This window comes from Mizuhopecten yessoensis, unplaced genomic scaffold, assembly GCF_002113885.1.
Source record: "Mizuhopecten yessoensis strain PY_sf001 unplaced genomic scaffold, ASM211388v2 scaffold10613, whole genome shotgun sequence".
Lineage (NCBI taxonomy): Eukaryota > Metazoa > Mollusca > Bivalvia > Pectinida > Pectinidae > Mizuhopecten > Mizuhopecten yessoensis.
In genome coordinates this window covers 268001-289784 of record NW_018408634.1, presented here as the reverse complement: position 1 = coordinate 289784, position 21784 = coordinate 268001, and the positions used below count along the sequence as shown (strand labels likewise).

The following is a 21784-nucleotide window of genomic DNA, read 5'->3' as shown; positions in this document are numbered from 1 at the left end:
AGTGTTCATACATAATATTATCAATCCATCCAGCTTCGGTTAATATTAATTTACAACATATATTTTTGAGTTCACGCTCTGTAACATGGTCATCCAAATACTTATCCTTTCCATTGGGAAGCCCAATTTCAATGTCGCTAACACATTTTAATATCTCGCTCTGAAACCTGTTATCGAAACGATTGTCTGGCTTATCAGTAAATATATCTTCGAAATGGCATGCCCATTTTTCTACCATTTCGTTTGGATTCAACTCAGTTTGAGCATATTGTTTCTTTGGTGTTTTGCTCTTTAATAGTTGCCAAAATAATAGCTGGTCAATTTCTCCAGATTTATCTATCTCTGTAAACTGCGCTGTCGTGTATTTCTCAAACGCTTGTCTTAAGCCCCTTCTGAAATCAGTTTTAGCCTGCTTGTACTCTATGTAACTATCATTTAATACATCTCGTGGTTTCCCATCCCTCACCCATATCGCTCTGACTCCTGTTCATTCCAGTATGGCTTTAGATGCTTTTTAAATTTTACTTCAGGTATAGACTCTTTAGCCGAATTTAGTAATGCTGACAAATTTTCATTACTATACAGTCGAACCTCGTTATCTCGAACTCGTATAACTCGAAGACCCCGTTTAACTCGAAGTATTTCATCGGTCCCGGCCAAAACTCTTCTTAATCTCAGTAATAAAAACTCTGATAATTCGAAGTCTGAAAACTCGAAAAACTCGGATATTCCGAAGTGAAACATCGATCCCAACAACTAAAATCCTACATAAAAATATATCCTACCTCGAAGTTTCTTAAGATTCACAAGTCTATCATATATTCTTTAATTAGTTGATACGTGCTACGGTAAACATCGTTCTCATAGAGCAGCTTACGCTCGGTCATAATTACTTCGATTAAACTAATGGCATTAAAATGTGTTTGACTGTAAAAACACTTTGTACAAATAAAGAAACAAACTTTATCAATGTTGATTAACAACAATTAGTACTTACTGCGAGCCCGTAAACAATTTGAATAGCACTTAAAATCACAACCTAGGACTGGTTCGTTGGTTTATGTTTTTACAGGAGCTTGTATGGCACTGATAATTAATTGAGAGATTATAGGAACAATACGATAATTATTGTTGAGTACGTCGTGTTGAGGAGATGTCAAGTGTCATTGGGGTCTATAAATGTTGATATGTTTCCTGATTAACTCATACCAATTTTGGAATGTCGAAATCAACTGAGCATTCCAGCGTGTACGCTCCAATACAGTGATTTGTATAAAGACTTGCGCACTTTCATTTCCGCATTGAAATTTCTATCAGCATAGCACGAGGTCGGAGACAGCATGTGTGTTTATCGTAACATTAATCAATTAATGAATATGATTATGAATAAGTTAATTTTAATTTTATAGTTATCTTTTTGTCATTTATCGTCTGTTTAAATACGTTGATTGGCAGAGAAATCAATGACATATGTAGCCTCATATTGGACCAAACACTTTACCAAGCTGTATGCCAACCATAGGAACTCGCTAAACTCGAATACTCGGATAACTCGAAGTTTCGCAACGATCCCGTCGACTTCGAGATAACGAGGTTCGACTGTATATGTCTAGTACCTGGTTCGCGTATTTTGGACAATTATCGTACAGTGATAGTTTATACTTCTGTAACATTCCCTCTGACACAGCTTTCTTCCAATTAAACCTGACATTACATGATCTTATAGACTGGAGTAGATACGTTGTTACATTTAATGAACAAATTACAGGTAGGTGTTCCGACAGGTTTAACTCCGTGTCCTCTAATATACATATGTCGTTTACCAGGTCAAACATGCTCGATTCAACTATTACATGGTCAATGAGTGTACAATTTCCGGTTTGGGGAGAAATTGTATAAGAGGGACCACTGCATATATTTTGGACATTTGCAGACATTAAGTTAGACCTGTCTAAGAACTCCTGAATACATAGAGAACGAACATTTTCAGTAAATCACATCGCGGTCCTTATCCCCAAGAAAGATCACCTTCCCTCTCTCCGAGTAAACTGAATACAGGCATTCCAGCATATCTACATTATTACTGAACACACCGAACGCTATCAAAGATGCTGGCATATATACAGCAAAACAGAATATTGACAGGTCATCGGATATAACAATTTCAGCTCCTACTATCCTTGGGTTATCTACCTCAATTTCCTGTACGCGATAGCCGGCCTTTTTGAACAGGAGAGCAACCCCTCTTCGTACACTACATCTATACCTAAAAGGGTCTATTTCGTAAACAGGTTTTGCGAATACACTTTAACCCACAGATTCAAATGTATCAAAAAACGATAAGTTATGTTCCCTAATCCAATGCTCAGATATACCACAAATGTCAATGTCAAATTGTTCTAGACAGTGTATTAGGTAGGGAGTTCCCGCCATCAGCCCCTCAATGTTCCAACACATAAAATTAAGCTTGGTCATGTCTGTGCTCATCCAGAAATACTGCACGAGGAACCCATGGCCTCATACTTATGCCATCGGGCCAGAAGTGACTGCCAATAAGTATGTCAGCATCCTTCAATAGGATGCTTATCTGTGCAGAGGCTGTACTCTACCGTACCTCAGAAACGTAACACGCACATCAGAAGTCACGCATATGGCTGATGCGGAGGCTATATTCTTGTTGATGCCATAACTGTAAATTCGACTAATTCTACGCCTTGCTTGTGTCGTATAACCAACAAATTTCTCTGATAAACTGGAGTTGGATTTTGGTGTTAGATTACAAACTGATGTAGGACACGTGTATCCGCCTCTTGCATTCTTTTCCTTTATCCTTGACATCCTCTACGACATTGTCCGTTACATCGTTTTTGTTTACGCATTTCATTTATTTATATTTTTCTTGAAATTGATCCTTATACCAGAGACGTAATATATACGTCTCTGCTTATACATTTCCCAGTCATCTCACCTGAGGACATGGTTGATCTACACCAATCTACATACGACACCCAATGGACACAGAAGTGTGCGAGGACAAGATTCGGGCCTCAGTCAAACGGAAGTAGTCACTACGGTCCTAGGACATCTGGCGGAAGTGGGCGTGGTAGCCAGCATGTGAGGAAGGACATGGACTGAGGTCACAATTAAATGCTTCCGGGTTCAGTACCCGGGTTCAGTACCCACGAATGAAGTCCCTTAGAAATATAGGTACTTTAGTAAAAACTACACTATGCCTCTTAGAACTTGGTGTTTGTGTAAAAGTTTGGTGTTAAAATACCGTGGAGATATCAATCTAACAATTTCTGTGTCAAATTTTTATATTGTGCATTCATTTTTTGGTGCAGGGTGCTGTGTGAAAAGTCCTGTGTTGACCTCTACCCCTGACCCGGAAGTTTATTTTTGACATTGGTGACACATGCAGACGATTATCTCAAGAAAAAGGCCAACATGCTATGTTGAAATTTTGATATTTTACTCCCAAGATGTTGCTCTTGACCAGGTTAGATGGAAAGTTGGCTATCGGATATTAGGATTTTGTTATGAAAATAAATATTACAATGAAACACATAGTAAAATTAATTGTGGTCTTAGTCCACATTGGGGAGAGTGTAACGATCTCCATAATCTCATGGAATGTGTGTAGATCTCTCTCGGACAAACTTCATGATCAGGATTTTATTAATATATTAATTAATATGTGAGCATGATATCGTATGTCTATATGAATGTTGGATTAAGAAAGATGAAGATATACAGCTACAAGTCATGCAGTCGATAGAACTAATGGGAAAGGCGGGAGTATTGTGATTTTTTTTATAAAAATGAACTGAAAAAGTATTGTGATGTTGTTGCAAATGTAAATGATAGTATCGTAGTACTCAAAAAGCACGTGAATTATCAAAGATATTTACGTTTTTGTTAATTATTTTCCGCCAGTTAATAGTACTTATTATGATACGCATGATGTGGATCTTTTTGTAAAACTAGAAGAAAGCATTTCTGTATATAAGGACAAACCATGTAGAAGCATACTGGCTATAGGTGATTTTAACAGTCGAACTGGTGCAGCTGATGATTTCATTGACGCTGACCTACTGGGCAATGCATCAAGTAATATTTTATCCAACATTGTTAATTATTTGCCAGACAATAGTATGAATAAACGTAAAAGTATGGACAAGACTGTCAACCAATTTGGCCGGCAATATTTATCGATGTGCAAAAACACGGGTTTGAGAATTGTAAATGGAAGACATGTAGGCGATCCTTTAGGTAATACAACCTTTTATTGCGCAAGAGGATCCAGTCTGATAGACATGTATTAGCGCCAGAATCATATTTTAAAAGCATACAATGTTTAGAAACCGGTGTTTTTAATGTCTATTCAGACCACTGTCCGGTCACTTTTTCTATTGGTATTTATAAACGTAATGTGTGTAACGCGTCAAGTACTGAGAGTACTGTGAGACAGGATGTAAGTTTTTGTGAATGTGAAATGGGAGGATGAGAAGACAGAAGAAGTTGTGAGAGTTTTAGAGAATAATATTGATGATTTGCTGGACATTTGTGATGTTGGTGAGCTCAGTCATGATAATATAAATACGAGTGTTGATAAATTTACGTGTGAATTGAATAATTTAATTTACCTTTCTGTACAAAGAATATTATTCATAGTGGAGTGCAAAAGGTTGATACCAGGGAAGATAAACCCTGGTTTAATGTCAATTGTAAACGAAGGTATAGCGAATATAAAAACGCTCTTGTTATATTCAACAAATGTAAAAACGAAGAGGACCGTGTCTGTCTTATTAACAAGAAAAATATATACTTAAACAATATACTTAAAGCTGGTCATTTCCCGGAAGCATGGTCAAAAGGTAATATTGTGCCTGACTTTAAGAAGGGAGATGTCAACGATGTAAATAATTACAGAGGTATTACTCTTGTTAGCTGTTTGGGGAAAGTTTTCATGTCAATCATTAATAATAGACTTGTGGTATTTGACCAAAAATATAGTAAAATAACGGATGCTCAGTTTGGTTTTAAGAAAAACTTGTCTACTATTGACGCCATATTTGCTTTACAGTCTTTGATTAACCGCACTCTAAAACGTAAAAAAAAATGTATACTGTTGCTTTATTGATTATACAAAGGCTTTTGATTTCGTCAATAGACAAAACTTGTGGTTTAAATTGATAAAAGAAGGCATTGATGGGAGATTTTTAAAGCTCATAAGGTCATTGTATAGTAGTGTTAAATGTTGTGTTAAGCATAATGGTTCATTATCCAATTATTTCAATTGTGAAAATGGATAGTTTCAAGGTGAAATTTTATCACCATTATTGTTTTCATTATATGTTAATGATTGCGAAATGCAATTTTTAATTGACAACTGTCAGTCGATAGAAATTCAAACACTGATTTTTTTCCTTTTGATGTACGCTGACGATATGGTGATTTTTTCCGAAACGCCATGCAGAGGGTCTGCAAGATATGTTACACTCTTTAGAATCGTACACACAAAAATGGGATCTAACAGTCAATACGGATAAAACAAAAATTCTTGTGTTTCGAAATGGGGGTATTTTAAGAAATAATGAATGTTGGAAATACAACGGCCGTCAGCTAGAAATTGTAAATGAATTTAACTACCTAGGAATCCTACTAAATTACAATGGATCATTAAGAAAAACACAACAAAAAATTGCAGATTATGGAAGAAAGGCTTTGTTTTCAGTTATGAATGTATATCGGAAAAAATATTTTAATATTGAAAGTCAATTATCAGTTTTGGATTCGTATGTAAATAGCATTCTAAGCTACTGTTCTGAAATATGGGGCTTTCATAAAGCCCCAGATATTGAAAAATCATCCTTTGTTTTGTAAACGACTTGGCGTAAGAAAAAACAATTGTAATCTTATGGTTTATTTAGAACTTGGGAGGTATCCATTTCCATTGGTAAGAAAGTAAAGAATTATTAAATATTGGATTAAGTTAAAAAGGACTAATAATTGTATTTTGCAAGCGTGTTATAAAGATATGTTAGAGAATAAGGATAAATGGGTTTTAAACATAAAAAATAATTTATTTAGAATTGGCCTTGGTTACATAAGGGAAACAGAAATGAATGATGATATGTGTTACAATGTTGTTGATATATATAGACAAGAATGATGATATGTGTTACAATGTTGTTGATATATATAGACAAGAATGCAAAGAAAACGTAAGGAAATCTTCAAAGGGATATATCTATACTATCTTTATAACCAGTTTGATTTACAGTGTTACTTAAGAAAACAATTATCTAGAGAATATTTGAAAGAGATTACAAAATATCGGTTATCTGCTCATAATCTAAATATAGAAAAAGGTAGATATCAAAATATTGAGCGTAGTCTTAGAGTGTGTACTGTATGTAATTTAAATGATGTTGAAGATGAGTTTCATTTTATGTTTAAATGTCCATGTTATTCGGATTTGCGTATTACATTTTTGAACAAAGTACTATGTAAAAAAAACCCAGTATGTTTAAAATGATAAATCTATTTAATGTAATTAACACAAAAGAACTTGTCAATTTGGCCAAACATATAAAAGCGGCAAATGTAAGAAGAAACCAATTAACTTAGTTTTTACACTCTCCATACTGTTTGTACATTGCTGGTATTGTATTGTATGTATTGTATTGTATTGTATTGTATTGTCTGTAGATATTGTAAATATATCTCACTTTTGAAACCGATGGGTCAAAAGACCCAAGGTAATAAAGAACTTGAACTTGAACATACTAACTTCAGGAACCCCCACGGTGTCGTCTCACGTAGCCTACACTTGGTATTTTCCTATATACAGGTAAGGTGTTGGATGTATGCTAGGTGAGATTTGGTGTCAGTAGGATTTAATTACAGGTAAACTATAGTCTGTACTATAAAGTGTCTTACCATGTGAATATGAACGTATACATAGGATTGATTTTTGGTGTAAACTTTTATTTATTTATAAAATTGTTTCCACTTCATCTATTATAGTCTTCATCACAATAATAGGGAATATCAGATTAAATGTCCTAACTTTACATATTGTAACAATACAATACAATTTGTTTTGTTTAAGTGTCACATATCGATATACATTAAAACTACAGCAGATTTTACAAAAAGTAAAAGCTATTTCAAAATTTAAATCGATAAGTTATCGACATCAAGCCAAATCTGGCTTATGAGACACTAAAAGTCATTATCACACCTTAAAATAAGTAAAACCACCAGCACTGTACATAATTATATAAAGTTAAAACATAGACGTCTGTGATACATATGATATAAAGCAGCGTCTAAAGTCGATCTTGTAAAGGTGTAACTGGACGAGAATACCGACCGGTTTCGACTTTTAACTTAAGTTTGTTAACACGACATTCCCAACTTCTCCGTTTTCCTTTTGACCACTGATGTATTTTATAGACGTCTATCGTGAGCAGTTCCATTAATCCTTAACCAGAGCCTACAGACATCCACTTTCTGTTCCACGTCACAGGAACTCCAACCAAAATCGCCACTTGTGGCGACATTGGACGCATTTCTTCCGGTACCGAAGAAGTAGCGGCACCCTTTATTATTGTTTCTCTGGTCAAGGTTGTAACATCCTTATATCATTTTTAAATAAATTGGTCATGTAAGCTTGTTTTCAATGAATATTTCAAAAATATATAAGTTCAGCCCGAGTTACTAGTATTTCATTAATACAATGTAATCATTTAAAATGACAACGAAGGGTCATTTAACGTTAACTGTACATCATATTGTACACATTACTCCATTATTTGTGCAATATAATGGTAAATACATTTTAAAAGTAGTTTCATTAAAATATTATTATTCCGTCCATACCACATGCCTACGGTGCTATTAACCAAAACTTTATGACGGTATAAGGTACAGATTGTTTTCTTCAATTTTATCTTACGAAGTATATTCGTGTAGAGTATAGAATACATGTATGTCTCAGTAGATTAAATACTTCTTTGCATTCATTGTGACTGGAAGAAAAAGAAATGTTCCTTCAGAACAAAGACATTGTAAGGAATGTACCTCCACAGACATGAAAGATGAATTTCGCTTTCTGTTAATTTGTAGTAAATTTCAAAATCTAAGAGTGCGGTTTTCCGACTATGCAGTTGTTAAGTGTCAAAAATAGTAAACAGCTATGTATATTAAGGAAGTTTATCTTTAACTATCAGAACCTCTTAGTTGATTATATTGTGTATTATGTACATCATCTATACATCGTGTTTGTACATAGGGAGAAACAATTTTTTTTATTATTTTTCCTATCTACAGTGTATGTCCACACAAAATCAGCTTGAGATTGAAATTTTGCAGACATAATTATAAAATAAAGGAAATATAAAAACAACATTCAGTCAACTGTTATTGTATCAGTTGATTTATAGACAATTTGCAATACAGAATTTTAACCAATCTTTGCTATTAAGATTAGTTAATGAATCTTTACTTGATCAACAATAATTTAAGATTTTAATAACATGCAGGCGGCTAGTACTGTACCTGTTATAATATCTGTAAAATCGTTATTATTTCAGGTTAAATAAATGTATCCATTTTATTTGTTTTAATATTCATATTTCATCTACTTCCACATGTCATTATAATTCTTTACAAAGAAAATGGAATATTTCTCTGATTAAAGTAGACATAAGTTCTTAATTATAATATGTATTACAATACCATCTGCATCATTTAGAAACAGACTATAACCAAATTGTGATCAGGTGTGAAAATTGAAATGTATGCTAGGTGAGACTAGAAGCGGACGTATAACCAATCAATCAATCAATCAATCAATCAATCAATCGGTGAGACTAAACCTTGCCCACGCTGACATCCCTTTGATGTCATACCTGTACACAGGTATATGTGTCTTGGGCCTCCTGCTGTCAGCACTGGACACATGTGTTTCATACCCAAGTATGCTAAGGGAGTGGATCGAGATGATTTTCATTATTTAACCAAGATGTTAAATTATAACTTGTGTATGCTTCAAGTATAGGGAGAAACAAAAAATGTTTTAATCTCATAATTCAATTATATTTTCGAGATAAATGTAATCACAGATTAGATTATAAAAGTCCGTGATCTAATTTTGCATCGTTTGAAATGTCGACCTAACATAAGGAAGACACAATGTCGTTGATTTTTCATTAAACGGTGATACTAAAAATATTGACATTTAAAAACAGCAGACACCAACGTAGATGTTATTTTATAAACATTTTCACTGATATAATTCCGTATTTTTGGACCGTAGAGGTACCACAGTATATAACTTTTTTCAATATAAATATTGCGGCACAGAAACTGGTGCTGCTCATGACGACATGATTGAATACGTTCTCACTGTAGAGCAGAGACATATATAGTATATACGTCTCTGTGTAGAGCAGAGACATATATAGTATATACGTCTCTGTGTAGAGCAGAGACATATATAGTATATACGTCTCTGTGTAGAGCAGAGACATATATAGTATATACGTCTCTGTGTAGAGCAGAGACATATATAGTATATACGTCTCTGTGTAGAGCAGAGACATATATAGTATATACGTCTCTGTGTAGAGCAGAGACATATATAGTATATACGTCTCTGTGTAGAGTAAAGACATATATAGTATATACGTCTCTGTGTAGAGCAGAGACATATATAGTATATACGTCTCTGTGTAGAGTAAAGACATATATAGTAATGACGTCTCTGTGTAGAGTAAAGACATATATAGTATAGACGTCTCTATGTAGAGTAAAGACATATATAGTATATACGTCTCTGTGTAGAGTAAAGACATATATAGTAATGAAGTCTCTGTGTAGAGTAAAGACATATATAGTAATGAAGTCTCTGTGTAGAGTAAAGACATATATAGTAATGAAGTCTCTGTGTAGAGTAAAGACATATATAGTAATGAAGTCTCTGTGTAGAGTAAAGACATATATAGTAATGAAGTCTCTGTGTAGAGTAAAGACATATATAGTATATCCGTCTCTGTGTAGAGCAGAGACATATATAGTATATACGTCTCTGTGTGGAGTAAAGACATATATAGTATATACGTCTCTGTGTAGTATAGAGTAAAGACATATATAGTATATACGTCTCTGTGTAGAGTAAAGACATATATAGTATATATGTCTCTGTGTAGAGCAGAGACATATATAGTATACACGTCTCTGTGTAGAGCAGAGACATATATAGTATAAACGTCTCGGTGTAGAGTAAAGACATATATAGTATATATGTCTCTGTGTAGAGCAGAGACATATATAGTTTAAACGTCTCTGTGTAGAGTAAAGACATATATATTATATACGTCTCTGTGTAGAGTAAAGGCATATATAGTATATACGTCTCTGTGTAGAGCAGAGACATATATAGTATAAACGTCTCTGTGTAGAGTAAAGACATATATAGTATATACGTCTATGTGTAGAGCAGAGACATATATAGTATATACGTCTCTGTGTAGAGCAGAGACATATATATTATATCCGTCTCTGTGTAGAGCTGCGACATATATAGTATATCCGTCTCTGTGTAGAGCTGCGACATATATAGTATACACGTCTCTGTGTAGAGCCGAGACATATATAGTTTATACGTCTCTGTGTGGAGTAAAGACATATAGAGTATATACGTCTCTGGGTAGAGTAAAGACATCTATAGTATATACGTCTCTGTGTAGAGCAGAGACATATATAGTATAGACGTCTCTGTGTAGAGCAGAGACATATATAGTTTATACGTCTCTGTGTAGAGTAAAGACATATATAGTTTATACGTCTCTGTGTAGAGTAAAGACATATATAGTAAATACGTCTCTGTGTAGAGTAAAGACATATATAGTTTATACGTCTCTGTGTAGAGTAAAGACATATATAGTATATACGTCTCTGTGTAGAGTTATTAGTGTAAACTGACTTTCCAGCTAAAATCAAGAAATATCTTTGATCGACAACATTGAGACTATTTCTGTTTAATTTCCCTCAAACTCGTCACATTAGAAAAAAAATCTCATCAGTGGTCAGGATCAGGACATGGAATGCTACCAGTCTATGTTACCCTATGCAGAGTCGTCAGTTTGGTTCCAATTAAACTCACTGTCTTGAAATTCTGGCTAATTTTATATGGCTGGATATCATATACATAATGTTAACTTCAGCATAATCTGATTCCTCAAAACTAAAAAAATGTTAATTAGCAATGGTGACCGCTACAGGCGCTGAACAGTCGATAGGGGTCAAATCACCGGAGTTACGATTATGCTAATTAGTAGAAGAAGGACAGGTGAAAATCGTACAATTAACACGTCAATATCTCGGTATTGGGATGACCGATTTTTATGCAGGTTTCGACATTTTTGTGTTTGGATCATATATAATAGTAATATATTCATTTCTATTTTCGTTCAGGGTACACTTTACACACGTTCAAACATATTTATCAACACTATACAATGAGCCATTTACTATTGAATTATTAGAGACGAGTTGCATGTAATCTTACACCAGTAAGTTATCATGTAATTCATCTGAAACACAATTTTATACATCAACCGTATCATGGAATCATATATACATGTTCATGCGATAAAGCAATTAGAATTATAATATTCGGTATAATCATATTAAATCTTTTCATGTAGAAAATAAGTTAATTAAGCTTATATAAATTTAACAGAACATAACCTTTTAAAACACACAAGTTTAACGGTTAGTGAATCAATTTTGTTACACATATGGTTTCATTTATGTCACAATGATGTACAATATAGAAAATGAGTATTGCTCATTTTAATGCTTTAGAAGACTCTGTCATGGCCAGGGGTGTACGATAGGGAAATTCCATCCGAGGGGTTCTCAAATTCGGTAAAACCCGAGGCTTTGCCTCACGTCACGTCACGTGAAATGGGGTGTAATACATTTCTTACATCCCTTTTTTGCCTTGGACATTTCTATCTTACACACACGCGGAAATGAGAGAAAAGTACTTTTCTGTGTTTATATATAAAACAATTATATCTCCTTTTAAACAATAAAACAGAGTTTGAAAGCAATTATACCTATATCATTGCTTGATAAAATATGACACATTTTGTGACAGTCATTCAAATTTCTGAAATTTTCATTTAATGCTGCTGCTTCCTCAAACAGTTAGAGTCGTAGGTCAGTGTATAGTGGACACTGACACAGCAAGTGTTCTTCATCCGCTGTCATAAGGCCGAGACATACCGAAGTCCGTAAAAAGGGTATAGTTGTTATTGCCTGCTCAACCTTTAGCATTTAGGGTAAATACAACAACAAGTTTACCCGTTCTCAATACAATATCATAATATAAACTTTATTTATTTTACAACAATTATGAAACAAGTTATTTCAACTTATAAACATCACTCTTGTTGGCTCGGATGTTTGCGCGCAGAGGGTCTATATGTGGGAGGAAACCGGATTACCCGGAGAAAACTCACGTGCTCGGGCAGGTGACCCAATACCTTTTCACGTCCGATCGGGGAATCGAACCCCGGCCGCCTTGGTGAAAGGCAAGTGCGCTATCCACTGCACCACTCGACCACCCTGGTACAATATCGGTGAGACAGCACTCTAAAGTCGGCATCAGATTCGCGCTTATATCCACCAACATATACTACCCCCAGTACACATACACGTGCAAGTCCCTAAACGACCTTAGATGTTAGGAGGCACGGTAGTCCAGTGGTAGGACGCCGGGCTCGTGATCGAAGGGTTGCGGGTTCGCGCCACGGCACGGCAATGTGTTGTATCTTCGAGCAAGATACTTTACTCCGTTTGTTCCAGTCTACTCAGCTGTAAATGAGTACGTGGTTGGCAGTGTTGGAATTGTTGAATGCTAGCTGTTAGCGCCGAAATGGCAGCTCCGGCTGTATGCTCCCCAGGGAGTTGAGAAAGACTTGCAAGGCCCTATAACCACGGATACTAATTTGTGAACCGCTTTGAGAAGACCTACGAACTAGGTTGTGATAAAGCGGTATATAAGAACCTCCAATTATTATTATATTATTATATGTTGATAGAACACTAAACCCAACAAATCCAAAACCAATTATAATCCTCGAAAAGAAGAACACGCACTTGAAATTGTTTGGTCTCCTCGTGAATATACAACAAGATGTCACAGGGAAAAACACATTTTTTAAGAGGAAATAAACGCCTTTTGAATATGAACATTAACACGTTTTCTAACTGTATAAAAAAAACACCTTTATATTTATGTCATTGTATATATATAAACCATTCCTCTGATGAATCTCTAAAGAGGAGTAAGCGCTAGGGAAGTCGAAGAAACTATTGTGTTTTATTATATATATAAAATATATATCACATACAAAAACCTGCCGTACGTTCTTTATATTTATGTATTCATATATACAGGACAGCATGCCCCGGAAAACTTTGTATTTCTAGTTTAGCATATAGACTATTACAACTCCAAAACCAAGTAGTATTTTGATATAAAAATGATATTAGAATTAGTGCATATAGATTACACCCTTCAACCTCCTGTCATCGCTATTAGATATGTATGAATATGTAAATTCTAACTTGTGAACCTATAACATAGTTTGAGAACACAACCAACGATCCGATCAATATATTTCATGAACAACAACACCAACACTGTCAACAGAAGGCTCTTTACAGTAACACTCTCCGGTTAATCAATCTGATCGTATACATTGTATCACAGTAATGTAATATCATATACTGTGAGACTCGTAAACCAAACCTATATTTTATGTGGATAATACGGACTTGGAATGCCTTTTTAACAGGGTGTGAATCAAAACAATGTGAAAATTGTATGAATACTAAAATAAATCAATGTTTAATTTAGAATACAATCCATTCGTGTGCAATCCGAATAACTGAATATCAATGCGATGAGACCAATTTGCATATAAATTACTGCTACTGACGAAATCTTTGTCGACACGTTAAACGACGGACCGTTCGACCAATCAGAACGCGAGACTCCACACTTTGGGGAAACTTCGGCATTGTTCGGCAAGTGCTCGATTCGGTTTGTTTACTGTGCTGTATATTGCAAGACAAGTCGTTTACAGTTTACACCAGTGTATTACAGTGATTCCTGTCATATCTCAGAAGGTGATTATAGAAACAGCTAACTGTGAGTATTCCAGAATTGTTTTAAAACATATGTTACATCGCTTGTAGACTTATAGCGCGTGACCTTACGAAAAATAATCGCAAGATATTATTATTCAAAATGGCGGCGACTATTTCTCCTAATGAAAGAGCGTGTATAATTACCATTTTTACATATTCATAATTCCAGTTTTAGCATAATGTATTCTGCCTGATATATATACTAAATCTTCTTTTGTAACATAACGATAAGATAGGATGATATTAAATTAGGATGATACCGAATAAAGTAAACATTGTCATTACTCCCACTGGTAGGCTAATTGTACGGAACACTGGGCTCTGGATGCATATGAGTTAGAAAAAGTCTTCATGCAAATACGAGGGTCACAGTTTTTATGCGAGTATGTAGCTGAATGACAGCACGTGCTCAATATTTACTTACTCAATTGCATAATATGACATGCTAACACGATGTATGTTTCCCAGGGTTTCCATTATATTGCGATGTCGATGTGGTAAATATTGACTGATTTTTACTCGAGGCGGGCGACAGCCATTATGCCAAAAAATATGCAGCAGGGCATCGTCACTTGTTTGTGACAGAGAACGAGGAGATGGACGCAGCCAAATACATGCTACAGACTGTGTGGTAAATGTATACTATGCAAACAGCTAACGTGAGAGTAGCGTTAGGCCTAAAACTATCACAATGGCTCGCTTTTATGATAAATTTATAAGGATCACTTGCATTATGCAAATTTTGTACATTGATGATTATGAGGCGCACCGGGGGGTATTTACAGCACCACTAAGCCAATGCGTACAACTTATGCGCATGTTCCTGTACTAGGCCTACTGTACAGCAAATAAAAGGTATCAATGTTATACTTTCATGTTAAATATTTTAAGTGAGTGTAACAGGAAAAAGAGAAAATGCAAAGTCCAGATCTAGACCAGGGTTCGAAACCTCTGACCCCACTAACTCTAGAGAGCTGACACTCTTACCAATTGAGCTACCTGGTCACTGATGATATAATTATGCCCCAGTCCAGTTTAGTTACCTTATAGTAATAACACTGTTTGCCAAATAAATAGTCTGCATAATGTCAGTGCAGGCAAATTCGCCATGCAAACATTTTGACAAGAAAAGTTATATTATTAATTATTAATTAAAACAGTTATCTTGTAATTCAACGAATCTTAAAAATTTGGTCTGTGCGACGGACATCTCGTCAACTTAACTCATTAATCTGAGGTCTGTTGGTTGTGATTAAGTGTAAATGCGTTTCAACTCTTATTGCAGTTTTATGGTCGACATGAGCCGTCGATCGCGACAAGGAAATAGTTTTTCTGCAATAGTACTTTGGTACGTGTATATAATGTACTGATGACCACACGCATATGCTTGTTCATGGAGGTGATGCTCGGAAATATTTCATAATTTATTTTCCATTTTCATGCAATGTGTATTTAATTACAAAACAATCAACCAGTATCTTTTCAAAAGTATTGTTTGCATCTAACATTCAGGCATCTTATAATTACAACACTTTAATTGATATAAAAACATTCTAGATTTATATTTGAAAGAATTTGTTGTCGGCCTGAAAGTAGAATCTACTGCTTTACAATTGCATGATGATAGTACGTAGAGACCTACGTTTACCAAAGACTGATTTTTACATGAAAAAGTATGCATCATACCTGGACAGTTTCTGTTGAAAAGGTTTTCAGGCCAAAAAAATCGCTTTTATTTGTCAAATGTTTCCAGTTGACGTGTAAGACGATCGGAAAAGTACGTTGAAAACCTTGGACCCTCTCATCCAGACCCGATGAAAAATATAATTTTGGGCACCAATTTGGAAGTTTATATTTGTTCAAGACTGTTTATTGCGATGCATGTGAACAAACAGGATAAATCATTTTCTTGTAGGTTACAGAAAATTAACTCACACATCTAAGAAAAGCCATTTATTTTAATGTTAATCATTGTTACACACACATATTTGGAACTGTTAGTATCAGTACGACTTGTGTAACATAAACATACAAAATATTACATTTAAACACTTAAATTACTTGAAAATTAGTGAAATGTTTGAAGGTGGTGACACTGCCAGCATCTTTGAGCAAAACCACGGAAGGCCTGACGACGTCACAAATGTTGCTGCGTGACGTCATTCAAATTCAGGCGTGTTTACAACGATGTTTATTAGTAGGTATTTCAGTCATCCTTCTTCTGTACTGGTGCTCATCGGCATTTCGATACATGTGTATTTGGACAAATCATTAACTGAAATCCTACCTAATGTGACCAATGTGTAAAACAATGTATGCTTGTAATAAGATGAAGAATGATGTAGTGATATTTAAAACAATGTATGCTGGTTATAAGATGTAGATGCTTAGTGTTTAAAAATATGCAAATTATTGAAATAAAACATTTTTAAAGAAAAAAATGTGACCAATTTGGCTGCACTCATGTTATAGGTGTCAACCACGAAACCTCCAATGAAGGGTAAATCCATCTCCTTCATTCCACATTGTCAATGAGGAGAAAGTGCGCGAAATGTGACTGAAACTGCTTTGCTCAATTTATATTCCCCTTTTCATGTATCAAAATAACACCAACATTGTTATGATCATGACACATACATGATTTGACAAAATGCAACAGGATGTAGATTTTGAGTTTGCGTGAGTTTGGACTTGAATGAGGGAGTTTCAATAGAGATTGGAAAATAAGGAAGTCTCAAGCAATTCGCTTTTTTATTTCTTCTCCAAAACGGTGAACACATTTTTATAAAATTTTGTAGGAGATTCCATAGTCACAGTTAATGGCAAAAAGAATTATATGGATAAGTAGAATCTCTCAACCCCTTGGGGATGAGATCTTTGGGAATCTCAACCCGAGAAGGAAGATGAATTCTTAAGTTGCCAAACTCGAGGCTTTGACGTCATACCATTGCTATGAATAGGGGAATCCCCCGTCTGAACCCTATAGGATGTGACAAAAAAAGGAAATCTCACACCGGTAAAAGTGTGGACATATACAGTACACCTGTCCAGGGTAAGAGAATTAACCAACCACCCTCTAGGAGCCCAAGGTCAATTTTAAACATCATCACCTTCCAGCACAGTCCCAATATGCTTTAATTTATTTGAAAACTTCTGACAAAAGAAACACCCAACAAATTGAAAACAGTCTATTTATAGAACTACTTCCCGGGCTCCGCGGAATAACTGAGTAATCAGGTTGATAATATGCTGATGCATTCATACGCCAACTGAAAAAGTTCATTGAAAAATAACCTTTATAATGTGTATATTGAGTCCAAGTTCAGTAGAAATGTAAATATTAACCAATAAATCACCTTTAATTTACTCACTTTTAAGGCTGCAGGACTAAAATTTCTATTTAGATTGTAGTTTGTAGCTAATTGTTTGTTATGAAAATTGTTTAACTTATATGACCTTGATCCACTTTGGAGGTCACACATGTGAGATAAATTTCCTGACAGCATTAATTAACAGATGATCCAAATAAGCCTCTTGTTCCTATCTTCATGTATAATGCTTGTTAAATAATCACAGAAACATTGATATGACATAAATATACCCTGGTAATGCACATTACAGATACAGGGTGTGGCAGCTGGCCTCGATTATAATACACATGATTTATGTGAAGTGTGGCCTCCCAACATCATTCCTGTTAAAAAAACGTAAGGAGAGATCTAGAGTTTATGTAGTGACGTGAGAAATTCACGGAGAGACCTCCAGTGGTTGGGTTCCTTTTTGCAGCCACTAGTGCTGTCCTATGTTAGATATTTGTATTCTATGACAATTCAACAGAAAATGAACCATAAATATTCATGAAGTAATTTGCCTCCAAATAATCCAGGGGAAATCCAATTCAGCATGCTTTCTGCTTGAGAGGTTCCTCTGTTAAAGCTTTTGTAGCATGAATATTAATGAAGCCAGACCTATATGTCACCTTGCATGGAGGTCTGAACGAAGGATGTACTAAATATATAAGATAAAGGTAAATATGATAAAATATGGTTAACAGATGATGTCAATTGCGTGGAGATATCTACAGTAGATGATGTCCTGTGATGTGTCGGATAATGTCCCTTGTTTGGAAATATCTAGATGATGCCCTGTGGTGTGTTAGATGATGTCCCTTGGGTGGATATATCAAGATGATGCCTTGTGTTGTGTTTTAGATGATGTCCCTTGGGTGGATATATCTAGATGATGCCCTGTGGTGTGTTAGATGATGCCCCTTGGTTGGAGATACCTAGATGATGCCCTGTGATGTGTCGGATAATGTCCTTTGGGTGGAGATATCTATATGATGCCCTGTGACATGTTAGATGATGCCCCTTGGTTGGATATTTAGATGACGGCCTGTGATGTGTTAGATGATGTCCATTGGGTGGGGATATCTAGATGATGCCCTGTGACATGTTAGATGATGTCCCTTGGGTGAAGATATCTAGATGATGTCCTGTGATGGGTCAGATAATGTCCCTTGTTTGGAAATATCTAGATGATGCCTTGTGGTGTGTAAGATGATGTCCCTTGGGTGGAGATAACTAGATGATGCCCTGTGGTGTGTTAGATGATGCCCCTTGGATGGAGATATCTAGATTATGGCCTGTGATGTGTTAGAAGATGTCCATTGGGTGGAGATATCTAGATGATGCCCGGTGGTGTGCACATGTTAGATGATGTCCCTTGGGTGGAGATATGTAGATGATGTCCTGTGACGTGTCAGATAATGTCCCTTGTTTGGAAATATCTAGATGATGCCTTGTGGTGTGTAAGATGATGTCCCTTGGGTCGAGATATCTAGATGATGCCCTGTTGTATGTTAGATGATGCCCCTTGGGTGGAGATATCTAGATGATGCCCTGTGGTGTGTTAGATGATGTCCCTTGGGTGGATATATCTAGATGATGCACTGTGGTGTGTTAGATGATGCCCCTTGGTTGGAGATATCTAGATGATGCCCTGTGATGTGTCGGATAATGTCCCTTGTGTGGAGATTTCTAGATGATGCCTTGTGGTGTGTTAGATGATGTCCCTTGGGTGGATATATCTAGATGATGCCCTGTGGCGTGTTAGATGATGCCCCTTGGTTGGAGATATCTAGATGATGCCCTGTGATGTGTCGGATAATGTCCCTTGTGTGGATATTTCTAGATGATGCCTTGTGGTGTGTTAGATGATGTCCCTTGGGTGGATATATCTAGATGATGCCCTGTGGTGTGTTAGATGATGCCCCTTGGTTGGATATATCTAGATGATGCCTTGAGGTGTGTTAGATGATGTCTCTTGGGTGGATATATCTAGATGATGCCCTGTGGTGTGTTAGATGATGCCCCTTGGTTGGAGATATCTAGATGATGCCCTGTGACATGTTAGATGATGGCCTGTGATGTGTTTGATGATGTCAATTGGGTGGTGATATCTAGATGATGCCCTGTGACATGTTAGATGATGTCCCTTGGGTGGAGATTGGGTGGATATATCTAGATGATGCCCTGTGGTGTGTTAGATGATGCCCCTTGGTTGGAGATATCTAGATGATGCCCTGTGATGTGTTAGAAGATGTCCATTGGGTGCCTTGTGGTGTGTAAGATGATGTCCCTTGGGTGGAGATAACTAGATGATGCCCTGTGGTGTGTTAGATGATGCCCCTTGGTTGGAGATATCTAGATGATGCCCTGTGGTGTGTTAGATGATGTCCCTTGGGTGGAGATATCTAGATGATGCCCTGTTTTGTGTCGGATAATGTCCTTTGGGTGGAGATATCTAGATGATGCCCTGTGACATGTTAATTGATGCCCCTTGGTTGGAGATATTTAGATGATGGCCTGTAATGTGTTAGATAATGTCCCTTGTTTGGAAATATCTAGATGATGCCCTGTGACATGTTAGATGATGGCCTGTGATGTGTTAGATGATGTCGATTGGGTGGTGATATCTAGATGATGCCCTGTGAAATGTTAGATGATGTCCCTTGGGTGAAGATATCTAGATGATGCCCGGTGGTGTGCTGTGGTGTGTTAGATGATGCCCCTTGGTTGGAGATATCTAGATGATGGCCTGTGAGTCCCTTGGGTGGATATATCTAGATGATGCCCTGTGGCGTGTTAGATGATGCCCCTTGGATGGAGAAATCGAGATGATGGCCTGTGATGTGTTAGAAGATGTCCATTGGGTGGAGATATTTAGATGATGCCCGGTGGTGTGCACATGTTAGATGATGTCACTTGGGTGGAGATATCTAGATGATGCCCTATGGTGTGTTAGCTGATGTCCAGATGATGTCCTGTGATGTGTCGGATAATGTCCCTTGTGTGGATATTTCTAGATGATGCCTTGTGGTGTGTTAGATGATGTCCCTTGGGTAGAGATATCTAGATGATACCCTGTGGTGTGTTAGATGATGCCCCTTGGATGGAGAAATCGAGATGATGGCCTGTGATGTGTTAGAAGATGTCCATTGGGTGGAGATATTTAGATGATGCCCGGTGGTGTGCACATCTTAGATGATGTCCCTTGGGTGGAGATATGTAGATGATGCCCTGTGGTGTGTTAGATGATGTCCTTTGGGTAGATATATCTAGGTGATGCCCTGTGGTGTGTAAGATGATGTCCCTTGGGTGGGGATATCTAGATGATGCCCTGTGGTGTGCTAGATGATGTCCTTTTGGTGGAGATATCTAGCTAGATGATGCCCTGTGGTGTGTTAGATGATGTCCTTTGGGTAGATATATCTAAGATGATGTCCCTTGGGTGGATATATCTAGATGATGCCCTGTGACATGTTGATGATGGCCTGTGATGTGTTAGATGATGTCCATTGGGTGGTGATATCTAGATGATGCCCTGTGAAATGTTAGATGATGTCCCTTGGGTGAAGATATCTAGATGATGCCCGGTGGTGTGCACATGTTAGATGATGTCACTTGGGTGGAGATATCTAGATGATGCCCTGTGGCGTGTTAGATGATGCCCCTTGGATGGAGAAATCGAGATGATGGCCTGTGATGTGTTAGAAGATGTCCATTGGGTGGAGATATTTAGATGATGCCCTGTGGTGTGTTAGATGATGCCCCTTGGATGGAGATATCGAGATGATGGCCTGTGATGTGTTAGAAGATGTCCATTGGGTGGAGATATTTAGATGATGCCCGGTGGTGTGCACATGTTAGATGATGTCCCTTGGGTGGAGATATCTAGATGATGCCCTGTGACGTGTTAAGATGATGTCCCTTGGATTGAGATATCTAGATGATGCCCTGTGGTGTGCTAGATGATGTCCTTTTGGTGGAGATATCTAGATGATGTCCTGTGACGTGTTAGATGATATCCCTTGGTTAGAAATATCTAGATGATGCCCTGTGGTGTGTTATATGATGTCCCTTGGGTGGAGATATCTAGATGATGTCCTGTGGTGTGTTAGATGATGTCCTTTGGTTGGAGATATCTAGATGATGCCCTGTGGTGTGTTAGATGATGCCCCTTGGGTGGAGATATCTAGATGATG

The 21784-nt window shown here is 36.6% G+C and overlaps 1 protein-coding gene across 1 annotated transcript in view; it reads left to right on the top strand.

The window, feature by feature from the left end:
* The first annotated feature begins 4866 nt into the window (after window positions 1-4866).
* LOC110461417 (POU domain, class 2, transcription factor 2-like) overlaps window positions 4867-21784 on the top strand; it is a 67414-nt gene continuing 50496 nt past the window's right edge. The window contains exon 1 of the mRNA XM_021514860.1: window positions 4867-4877. Within this exon, the coding sequence (XP_021370535.1) occupies window positions 4867-4877 (11 nt within the window). The remainder of the gene's footprint in view (window positions 4878-21784) is intronic.